This window comes from Euprymna scolopes, chromosome 31 (assembly GCF_053919585.1).
Source record: "Euprymna scolopes isolate OS-2025 chromosome 31, ASM5391958v1, whole genome shotgun sequence".
Classification (NCBI taxonomy): domain Eukaryota; kingdom Metazoa; phylum Mollusca; class Cephalopoda; order Sepiida; family Sepiolidae; genus Euprymna; species Euprymna scolopes.
This window is the reverse complement of record NC_136512.1, coordinates 92,578,271-92,591,384: the sequence shown is the minus strand read 5'-3', so window position 1 is coordinate 92,591,384 and position 13,114 is coordinate 92,578,271. Positions and strand designations below refer to the sequence as shown.

Sequence of the window (13,114 nt, the reverse complement as noted above, 5' to 3'; positions counted from 1 at the left end):
CAATAGTCTAAAGAGCAGAGTGTATTTTAATGTAATAGTGAAATTACTAGTCTAATTAAAATACAGGAACGAAAAAGTGCTCGTTGTAATTTAGATATATAATAAGCTCGATAGGTAGTTTGACAGTTATATCCCTTATACTATAATTCACTGAATATAGTATATATATATATATATATATTCAGTGAATTATAGTATAAGGGATATAACTCTGTCAAACTTATATACTATATTCAGTGAATTATAGTATAAGGGATATAACTCTGTCAAACTTAATTTCTTTTACTTTTTTTTCTCTTTAGAAAGTTTTACTGGCTTGTTCTAAATATATATATATATATATATATATATATATATATATATATATATATATATATATTTCCTGGTTTGTATATATTACTTCTCAGTTTATGTATGGGTATTTACTTTATTTTCCGTGTTTTTATTTATTTATTTATTTTGTATTTGTTACGTGCTAATTTGATCTCGTCTATTTCGTCTATCACATATATCACAATAAATCTACATTCCTTTGCGTTTGTCGTCGTTACCTTTTTTCCCCCCATTTACTTATTTTTTTTTTATTATTCCTTTTTTATTATATTAAGTTTTAGTTTATCTATTGTTGCTGTTATTTTTTTTATTATTATTGTTATATTTTTTATTTTATTTATTTTATTTTTTTTTGATATGAGGTGATCTAAACACCTGATCCTTACATATGAATGCGTTTGGTATTATTGATGCATAGAGTTATGTATTCTAATTTCTACTGTATACAAACTCTTCTTATATACATATGCACACATGTATACATACACACGCATATATATGTATTTATATACGCGTATACTCACACATGCACGCTTCCATGCAATTTGCTCGTGTGTATTATAATATATATATCTATTTATCTATCTTCTAATTCATATTGCTTGCTCTCTGGTCATTATCTATTTGTATGTTCGTTATATGATCTCCTCTCTAAGTTTACATCATGTATCATGTGGATGTTTAGTTATCTATATACCTCGTAGTCTATGCATAAGTAACTGTGTTTGGGGGGGGGGTTATATATAATTTTAATTTATATAATTTTTTTGTATGTTGTATCTTGTTGTTGCTATGGTTTATGCTATGGTTAGAGCAAGTCAGTAAAACTTTCTAAAGAAAAAAAAAAGTAAAAGAAATTAAGTTTGACAGAATTATCTCCCTTATACTATAATTTACTGAATATATATATATATATATATATATATATATATAGTATGTATGTGTGGTATATATGTATTCATGTGTGTATACGTATTTATATGTACATGCGTTTGTGCATGTGTAGTAGGTATATATAGTAGATATATATTTACTAAACTTTAGAAAGAAAAGAAAGAAAGAAAGAAAAGATACAAGTAATAAAGTTAAGCAGAATTATCTCCATTACACTATAATTTACCTGGCGTTTAATGGGTACTATATTTAAAAAAAAAAGAAAAGAAAATATAAATAAATGCCTATATACGTAAACAAAGATAGAATATTAGAGCTACAAAATAAAACAAAAAAAATACATAAAAATAAGCCCGAATTATCCACCTTACACAAGAATACAAATACATAAAAAAAAAAAACTAAAAACGTCAACAACAACAACAAAAATATATTTTTATAACAAACTAGTATAAAACATATATATGATAATAATATAATAAAAAGAGATAAAATAAGGTCTAACACAGTTATCTCCCCCCACGGAATAGGTCAAGTGAATTTTCACTGTGATATTATTATTGTAAAGAATGAAAACCCTTGTCCGCATAATAATAATAATAATAATACAATAATAATAAATTATACAATATTATATATATATATATATGTATATATATAACCAATGCTTATAACAGATATAAAAAATAATAAATAAGTAAAATAAAATTACCCCCAGCTCCATACGGCTAAACTAATCACACCTTTCTGTGATCCTGACATTTTTCTGCAGTCCTGTCTTCTCTTCCGCCGTCTTTAATATACTTTTGTTTTCTATTTTGAAAAGGGGAGGTCCCTCTCTCCCGAAATTAATCCAAGTTCCATACCACCAACGGACTTTATATACACCGGACATACCAGCAAAATTATATTATATATTATATAAAATAATTATACATTGAGGTGAGGAATGATAGGCGAATAAACAGTTAGACATTTCTCTACTCAAACATACCCGTCTACTTGTTGTTTGTTTTTCTTTTCTTTACTCTCATGATTCCAGTCTTTCTTCGCATTATTTTTGGCTTTTAAAACTTCCATATATTCCTTTACCAACAATGCTTCAAGCAAACCACTACCTACTCATATATATATATATATATATATATATATATATATATATATATATTAAGGACTATCCACTTATTTAGTGTTTCCTTTTTAAAATTAAATATGTTTTTAACTCTTTTTCAAAGTGTTTTTTAACATGTTTTATTAACTACTTGTTCTTATTATAAGCTCTATCTCCTATTTGGTTTTATCGAGCTTTTACATCTGGTTGAGATTACTTTATAAATATTAATTCTTTAATATTTATAATATACTTTAGTTTTGCCATCTTGGATCATTTTGGTAAACTTAAGTGTAATTCTTATTGCATTATTTATATATATATATATATATATATATATATTTGTAGTCATCGACACACAGTCCTGTTTCGTTGTATAACAACTCATCAGTGCCGCTAGACTAGTGCCTCTCCCAAGCCAAGCATTGAACCTAAAACCATCGCGTTGACAGTCACTAGTTCTACTGATCGACCCATATATATCAGCGGTGGCCGATTTCTCGTATCCGAGAATTTCAGTTTCCTCTTCCGTCAGTGTTTGAATCGCAGATGGCTTCTCAGACCAATCTGAACGTGGAATTTGCGTGGGCAGAGAAGGCTAGCAATGCTTGGCAAGGGGCGGGGTTGTTCAGCATGATTTTTTCTTGCCTGCCTCTTGATCTCCAATCTTCTTCTTTCTGCTTTGTATCCTTTGGTACCATGTATCATGGATTGGCGCCATAGGCACAGATCCTGAGCTGTTGTTTCCCAGATGTGAAGATCAAATCTGGTGTTTTTTAGGGTGGACTTGAGATGGTCCTTGTATTGCTGTAGAGGGTGGCTGATAGATCTTTTTCCTATGGCTAGCTCCAAGTACAGGGTTTATCGAGGGAGCCTGTTTTCATCCATTCTGAGGATATATATAAACTATTTTATCAATTTACATGAATTTTGGAATTGTGTTCAAATATTCCTTTGTTTTGGCGGAAACCAACTTTCTGATCTATTTCTAAATTGCAAGTAAATGGCACAAACTAGTTTTATTGCTTTTCCTATCTTTACAGTCACATTGAGGATAAATTTGTTTCTAAATAAAAAAAAAATTCTAATGTTTATCTTTATGAATAAATAAATGTTTCGGGTTTGTAACAATGTTATGTATGAAATGTTTATTATTGCAAAGCAGTATCCATCCAACAAAGTCAACTGATAAATAAACAAATACACACATATCTAGATATGTTTGTAATATAATTGTGAATATATGAATAAAGTTTCATCACAATGAGAAATAAAAATTTCAAATTTGAAGAACAAATCTTTTATTGAGATAATTTGTCCTCATTTCATAATTATTTCGTATTATTGATTTCTGCAGAATCGTTTCCATCCATTTATTTCTTCACATTTGTGTTACCATTCATACACTGATCACAAAAAAAATTATTAAAAAATAAACTGTTGATTAAAGTTTCCTGATATTTAAATAAAATTTTGATTTATTCTGTCTCTTACAGGGTTCCTGGCATGAATGGTCACAGAGAGATGTTTTGGCTAACAACCTATCGGAAGAAGGAAAACCGTAATTCTTTGCTTATCCTCTGTGTGTGTGTGTGTGTGGAATAGATAAATAAATCTTCTGTGTTCATGGAATAGATTAATAAATTCTGGGTGTAGGTAGAATAGACAAATAAATATTCCATGTGGGTGGAACCGACTAATAAATCCTGCATGTGAGTGGAATAGACAATCATCTTACAACTATTTCCTGCTTTTCCAATTCTCAAGTGAGATCGATTCAAATAGATTATTTATTTATAAATTACTAGGAAATATATGTGACTCAAAAAAGAAAAGATCATGGTTCATGATCGCAGAAAAGATACTTTCTTTCTCTGAATTAAGCATAGAAAGATAATACAAATAATAACAGTTTCAACTTCACACAAATTTCCATTGATAACAGAAGTGATAAACTGATACAAAATTTCCATTAGTAATATAAGGTGTATAGTTTCATTACAAAATAAAATAAGAGTCAATAACACTTCTGATGAACATATAATTATAAAACACCGGTAAAGTTTGGAGATAAATTCAGCTGTATTTTTTTTTTATTTAAGTTCTACCAGAAAATATATTGAATTCTTTATATCTGTACAAACAGCTGTTTTTTTTTTATTTAGTTTTGAATTGTATGTCTAAATTACTACATATGTATATATATGTATGTGCAAGTCCAAATTATCACAGATCTGTTATCATTCATGTATTAATATTAGGTAAGGTACGAGATTGACCCCCCCCCCCCCAGCTACTGGTGAAATAACACCTTGTGTTCAGTCATATACAACAAATTGTTTACAATACATATTGTGTGTTGACATTAAGCAACCTATAAATTTTAACATTTTTGATTGAGGAAATTAAATTTTATTTTTAAAATTAATTTTGAATAAAAAAAGTTAAATATTAAAAACAGCTTTTTTATTATTGATATAATAGCTATGCATGTGTTTGTGCAGTTGGAAGAAAGTATATCAGTAAATGTATGCATAACCAACATAACAAGATGTTTGGGATAAATTTGGTCACCTGTCACATTTTTCACCCACACAAGTCCTTACATTGTGTCTCAAATCTTTCTGAATTCCTTTGGTTGATTTGATTTCTATGAAGTTTTTTCTCTCTGCATGTATGGCATTTCAATTTATTCTAACCACATTACTGGTTGCAGTTTCCAATACAGGTAATGGTGATTTAAAACTGATGGAGTGTTTATATTTGACCCCAATACAAGCTCATTTGGATTATATCCAAAATGATTCTGAAGTGTATTTTTGGCATTAGCAGCCCTAGCTCTAGCTATTTATCACATTTTTCATCATCTAATGTTCTCTTGCTTCAGCAGCTATTAGATTGTGATATTCTGTTGTATCATTGCTGAACGACATTTCAGCAGCTGTCATGCATTTTTCAATATTCAGTTTTTTGTTCATTTGTCAACAGCCCTAATTATTAAACTCTCCTCTGTCACTTAAAAGTCGCTTAGGAGTTCCAAAATAAGATAGCCATGTTAAAAATATGTTGCAAATAATTTCTTTGCTCCATTTTGGTTTTAACTGAGTTAATATATTTCTCCAAAATGCAATAGCTATCATTTTTCTTTTTAAATTTAGTAGAATTCCTACAGTTTTTCATTGATTTATTACTTGATAATGAGTAAATAATTTTTGATGATGTCAGCCTCAATATAACCTCTGCCACCTTTTATATCTCCTTATTATTGCAGGAAATTTAACTGTTCGAATAACTTTTATCTCCAGTTCATTGCCAAAACAAAATGCTTTGTTCGATCTAACAGTTTCCATTAACTGCATATTTCGGTTATTGCATCTTTGCTCAGAAATCTGCACAGACATAGGTAGGGGAGTCCACCAGTGAAAATGCACCACACACCTCTTTCCCGTCAAATGAAAACATTTTGGGGAAAATCTCCATGTGATACCAAGCTGGATATAGGCTGTAGAACCTTTATATTCCCTGAGTATTGACTGGAAATGTTAGTGACAGATTAATAAAAGCATGCATATCAATGGCAAAGGAAAATGGAAAGAAGAACACAAATTCAAAGACAAAAATATATTTTTATACATATTCTTTTTTATTTTTATATCAAAATAAACCAAGTAACAAAGGAAAGGAAAAAAATGAATAATAGAAATGATAATGATGAGGAGAAATGAGTCACTCAAAGTTCTTGATTATGGGACACAATGTTGAGGTGCAAAGTTCTCATGGCTACGAAAAAGATTTTGCAGCATCATATTACATTTTTGAAGAAGGTAAAAGAAAGAAGAAATAATCAATAATGATGAGGAGAAATGAGTCGCTCAAAGTTCCTAGTTGCAAGACGCAATGTGGAGATGCAAACTTTTCTTCGCTGCAAAAAGAAATGTGAGTCACCATGTGGCCAGATGCTCACCACTTATAAAGCTATTCAAAGTTGAAATTACAATTTGAAAAGAAATGAACAGTCCAAAAAGTTCTTCAAACAACTGATAAAGATATTCTGATTAAAACAAGAAGATTATTTCTTCAGCAACCAGATTGTATATCCAGATGATGTTCGATTCTTAAATTCATAACCACACGATAACTTTCTTTAATCTGCTAGATACTCGAATAATAACTTTAATCAGCTATCCTCCACTGATAATCTTATGTTGAATTCTGTCCTAATGTGGAGACATGTACACTCCAACAAAGGTGTGGAAGTGTTCCGCTCATATCTTTTAGGGATAAAATAATTTCAGATTTTGAGTCATTGTTTTAATCTGTTATGATAAAATGATTCCTTTCATTTCTCATTGAGACAATAAGAACAGTGAATTGCTTTTCTCCCTTCACCAGAGAGAATGTTATATTAGAAATAAAAATTCTCATCTTTATTTTTTATGTCTATCAGTGGTCAGTTGAAATTGATGCAGTCGAAGCTTGTAAAAGGTTGACTTAAAACTGATTTTTAATTTCTTCAATCTTTCGCATGTAGCCCCAGCCTACACATATGTGCTTATGCATACAATAGGAAAAGGGTTATTTGATTGGATCATGTTTCATTGCCATGCTGAAATTCTAAAAAATACCCGATTATTGCCTGATTGTTTGGTCATTAAGCATCGCCCAAGAGATGAATGTCACACTCTCACCCTTCAAAGAAAGAAAACAATATACTTTTCTCACCTTTTCTTTTATATACACACTCATAAATATGCATATATACACACACACACACACACACACACAAAAATATGTGTGTGTGTATGTATGTATATATATATATATATATATATATATATATATATATATACACGCATATATAAACAAACACATCTTCTCTATATATAAAGAGCAAAGTGTGTGTGTATGTTTGTATGTCTCGCAAAAACTTTTGACAGAGGTGAGGAGTCCTGACGAGATCAGTATCATTTTAAAGCTCGATCCTTTGACAACAAATATTGAAAAATTGGCCAAAGACATTAATTCCTTCACCCTAAACCAAGCAGTTTTCTACAAGAACGGGTTTTTTTTTGGTTTTTTTTTGGTTTTTTGTTTTTTTGCGTCACCATTTCTGCAAGTCATCGTATCGGTTGGATTGACTTCAGTTAATTTCAATGTTCCGAACTTCCAGTTGGTCATGGAGCATCGGTAAGACATCAGATTTTCTTTCACTTTCTTTTCCACCTTTGTGTCAAGGGTTCGAGCCTGGCTGCCTACTAACAGTTTTCTTTTTTTTTTAGCACCTCTCTCCACCCTAGCTACCTACTGTTGTTTTGATTCCCTTCTCCCACTACTATTATTTAACACCTCTCTCCACATGAACTGCCGACTGTTCTTTTGATACAACTGATAGGATTAAGTGGTTCTCATACATAAATAATAAACAAAATTTTTCCTTCTTACAATTTGACATTGAAAACTACTACCCCTTTATCACAAAAGAACTTTTCGAGGAGGTGATTGAATTCGCAAAGCTTTTTTCTGATATTTCTGAAAATGAAATTGAAATCCTCAGAAAGTGCAGAAATACTGCACTACTAAGCAGATATGAACAATGGACCAAGAAGGACCAAATAGGCCAATTTGAAGTGTCAATGGGCTCTTTGGATTCAGCTGAAATGTCAGACCTAGTGGGTTTGCATATTCTATATAACCTAACTAGGACCATTGAGGTTGAAAACATTGATCTATATAGAGACAATGGACTTATGATCATAAAAGACTAGCAGTCCTAAATGTGAAAGAATTAATAAAATCATCCTCAAAGAATTTCAGAGAATCAAGCTAAAAGTTGATATTGTTTCTAATATTAAAATAGTTAATTTTTTGTATACAATCTTAGATTTAAAGAAGGGTTGTTATTAACCATATAAGAAGGATAACACTAATTCCATTTATTTTAGCCCACTATCTAACCACCCTAAATCTATTATCAAGCACATACCTAAGTCAATTAGCAAAAGGATTTGTAACTCCTCCAACCAACTCCGACACAAAGTTCTAGAATAAAGCCCTTAAAGACAATGGCTACAAAAATACACGACTAGAATATATTGAACTAATACACATAAATAGTATACCTAAAATAAACATAAAAAGGAAAATAATCTTGTTTACACCACCTTTTAACATGATGCTTAAAACTAACCTAGGCAATAAATTTTTAAACCTTATCAAAAGGCATTTCCCTCCCAAAAACATTCTACACAAAATCTTTAATAAAAATTCTATCAAATTAAGCTATAGTTATAGTGATAATTTAGAAAAAATAATCAAAAGACATAAAATAAATAATGGTATTAATAGAAATACACCTAAAGTAACTAAATCATGCAATTGTAGGAGAAAATCTGAATTCCCCCTTAAAGGAAAGTTTACAAAGCTACCATTTCTACTAAAGAAAACCCGGATAACAAAAAATATTATATTGGCATGGCAAGTAACATATTCAAGGAAAAATATACAGGACACAAATGTTCCTTTGAAAATCCAAACTATACAGACAGAACATCACTATCTAAATACTTTAATGGATTAATTGAACAGGGATCATCACCAATTGTAAATTGGAATATCCTTAGGAGAGCAAACACTTGTTACCTAACTCCGCTAAAGTAATGTAATTTTAATCACTATTAGCTCAATTAATAACAAGTATAATTAACACCTTATATAACGTATATAATAATGTGATAATATTGTTAATTGCTTTAATAATTTAAAAAATAATAGGAATAATAAACTGTGTACCTGTATGCATTTATATATCCGCATATGTGCGTGTGTGTTTATATGTACCCCAATTAAATTTTAAATTTTCATAATCTATATAATTATAAAACTCATATGATCTTGTAACGGGTGTTGTAACCCAACATCCGGTTTACAACTTCCGGTTGCCCATGTGTACATAAACATAAACCCATAACATAATACGGAAATGAATGATGTAAAAAAAAAAAAAAAAGCAGAAAGTATTAACAATTGTTTATTTGGATAATTTAAACGCGAAAAAAATTGCGACGCTGAAAATGTACACAGTAAACCAATATGTTTTATTGTTGCGTTGATTATTTATTTGTAATGCAAATTAAAAAAACATTTACAAATAAATAATCAATGCGGCAATCAAAAGTATTGTTTTATTGCGTATGCTTTCAGCGTCCCAATTGTTTATTTTTTTGCGTTTAAATTATCCAAATAAACAATTGTTAATACTTTCTGCATTTTTTTTTTACGTCGTTCATTTCTGTATTACCTTATGGGTTTATGTTTATGTACGCATGTGCAACCGGAAGTCATAAACCGAATGTTGGGTTACAACACCCGTTACAGGGTGATTTAACGCAATTTTCTTACAAATAAATCTACTTTAACCCGTTTACAACCAGAAGAGCATTTTACAACAGCGATTTACCCACCGCCTTCCATTTTTTTTTTAAATTTATTCTTCATTTTTTTAATACACCTTTCTTAAAAACATTCATACATTTTCTTCTACACTACCAACATAAATAAATAACCTCGAAAATGTTTTTTTTTAATTTGTGTTACAAATAAATAATATATGCGACAATAAAACATTGTTTTGCTGTGTACGTTTTCAGCATCCCAATTGTTTTTGTTTTTTTCACGTTTAAATTAAAAGATATATCAAAATTTGAATTTAACTTTAAATATTATGGTATCTGTTCATTTACCTATAAGTATGGCAAACCACTTATAATTCAATGTCTGTAAGTTTTTTTTTTCAAAATCTATCTATATTCTTTTTCATTTTAATATACTTTAATAAAAATGTTTCTGTTATGTCAAAAAACTACTTTCTTTACGTCACAAGTGTCACACTCCTTTGTGCTATCTTCTCAGCACTTTTCAATGATTTCAATGCTCGAGGGAATTTTCCCATGCTGACCCTGATACTAGTGTCCAACTGTTACCAATTTCATGGTACTTTATGTCCATGTCATTGTGGAAGAGTCGGTGCTCTTGAATACACACAATATCGATATTGTATTCTTTGGATGAAGCAACAAGTTCTGATATTTGAGATGTGGGTTGAAGTGTCTGTACATTAAAGGTGGATATTTTGATGGTATGTCTACATTTTGCTAGCTTAAGTTTTGGTGCTGTAGTAAACTTGTTGATAGCTGTGGTCATTGCCGGCACACCAAGTAGCGACCCTTGGTTACCCATGTGGCGGTCAATGCGGTATGGAATTCTGGTTTGATTTGAGTTTACATATCTGGGCAGCAACATAGTTTCCACAGATAGAGATATCGGAATTCTCATCTCAAAAGTATGGACTGCATTGGATGGACTACATTCCATATGAACTTTGATACTGACTGACAAACTGAAAAGGCAGTTCTTCAGGGCAGTGGTAGAGTCTGTCCTTGTTTACGGTGCTACAACCTGGACACTCACCAAAAGATTGGGAAGAAAACTAGACGGCACATACACCCATATGCTAAGAACAATATTAAATATATCTTGGCAAAATCATCCCATGAAGCAGCAACTTTATGTCAATCTACCTGCCATATCTAATACCATCAGAGAAAGATGCCTACGATTTGCCGGTCATTGTCTGAGGAGCAAGCATGAATTGGTGAGTGATGTATTGCTATGGACTCCACGACACAGACGCGCAAGCAGAGGACGACCTAGATCCATGTACATCCAACAAATAGCACACGATGCCAACTGTGAACCTGAAGATCTGAGGCAACTGATGGAAGACAGGAAACTCTGGAGAGGAAGAGTCACATTGGTCCGGGCAAGGAGCCCGTCATGATGATGATGATGATGATGATGTCACGCTCCTACATTAATTCCATAGCTAATATAACATACTGACCCAACGGGTCGTCTAGTAACTCTATAAAGATCTTTAATCGTAAATTTAAGTATAATTCATTAATTAATAACTTAATTTTATAAATTTAATATTTTTAAATTATTTACTTACAATATATATATGTATGTAAGTATTTATGTACATATGTTTGTTTATGTGTCTGTCTGCGTATATGTTTGTGTGTGTGTGTGTGTGTATATATATATGTCTATAAACGCTTAGCGTTTTTTACTTTATCATAGGGATAGGGCTTTAGTTTTTTGTTTTTCTTTCTCTTTTTCCTCTCTCTCTCTCTCTCTCATTTCCCCCCACTCCTAATTCCCCCTCCTTTTTTTCCTTGCTTATTGTCATATTCAATTTGTTATTAACTTATCACTCTATCTTACTTTTGATTATTTCTTTTTTCTGACATGTGACTTGCGGATCAACGTATTCACTTGCAAACCTTTTTTTTGACACCAAAAATTAGTTTATCAAGAGACACTTAATGAAACTCAGTGTTCAGTTTGAATCATCCCTTCCCCCACCCATTAACATAGTCTACTGCTCTGGTAAAATACACCCCACTTTAATAATTTCAAATGTATATTGTCTATATATCTAGCTGTCAATGTGAGTTATGCTTATGTTCAAACAATTTTCCAATAAAAAGTTGAAATACAACTCCTCCATTTTTATCCTTCTTTTTAGAGCGCTCACAACTTACTGGACAAAACAGGGGAGGGTAGAGTGGTAGCCCTTGATATATCTAAGGTGTATGACAGGGTATGGCATGATGGTCTTCTAAGGAAAATTAGATCATATGGTATCACTGGAAGAATACATAATGTAATTAAATCCTTCTTAAGTAAGAGAAAAATCCAAGTTGTCCTCGACAGTCGTACATCTAAACAATATGATATAAATGTGGGAGTACCCAAGGGGTCTATCCTTGGACCTTTATTATTCCTGATATTCATAAATGACCTCCCTGATAAAATTGTTTCGGAGATGGGTATATTTGCCGAGGACACCACCCTCTATAACAGGCATGAGGGGAAAACAAATGAACACATATCTAAGGAAATGGCAGAAACACTAGAGGATGACCTCCAATCTGTAGTGGAATGGGGACATGAATGGATGGTCACATTCAATGCTGCCAAGACTAAACTTGTTTCCTTCAATAACTACAAGAAATCTTCTCTACCATAAATAGCCAAGAACACATTGCCTGAAAGTACTTACTTTAAACTCCTAACGTTAACATGGAACATCAACTGGAATAGATACATTGGGAGCATTGCAAAGAAGATGGGCTCTCTCTACCGTGTCAGAAAATTACTTACACCTGAAAGTATCCTGTACCTCTATAAGGCCACCATTCACCCATGTATGGAGTACTGTTGTCATATTTGGGCTGGTGCATCTGCTGCTTGTCTCTCACTCTTGGACAGGGTTCAAAAGAGTCACCAACCTGATAGGTCCTGAACTGTCATCTAGGCTTCAGCCTCTGTCCCATCGACGAAATGTTGCATCCCTCTGCCTGTTCTACAAATACTTTAATGGTGAATGCTCTGACAAACTGCAAGCACTTGTACCTCCTCGACGTGACTACCCCCGACAAACCCAACAAGCAACTAAGTCCCACCCCTTTACAGTAGAAATCCCTAGGTGTAAGAAAGCCTTTTACTCCAATAGTTTCTTTCCCAGAACTGCAAGTCTTTGGAACTCCCTTCCGGGATTCTGCTTTCCCAACTGTACTGATATGCAGAGTGTAATGTGAACAAACATCTTTCTACTCATCTCCCTTCATAATGCCTCTGCGAATTATGTCCCCGACAGTAGCCCCCTACTTCAAAGTGGCACTTGCCTTGTTTGGGGTGAAAATTGTATTA

The 13,114-nt window shown here is 31.9% G+C and overlaps 1 protein-coding gene across 2 annotated transcripts in view; it reads left to right on the top strand.

Annotated features, from left to right (window-relative positions):
• The window catches only part of LOC145255860 (thiosulfate sulfurtransferase-like), a 44,944-nt gene extending 40,148 nt beyond the window's left edge, over positions 1–4,796 (top strand). For both annotated transcript variants that reach the window (XM_080114628.1, XM_080114627.1), the window contains one exon: positions 3,835–4,796. In XM_080114628.1, the coding sequence (XP_079970754.1) occupies positions 3,835–3,903 (69 nt within the window). In that variant the 3' untranslated portion in view covers positions 3,904–4,796. The remainder of the gene's footprint in view (positions 1–3,834) is intronic.
• Positions 4,797–13,114: the final 8,318 nt, after the last annotated feature.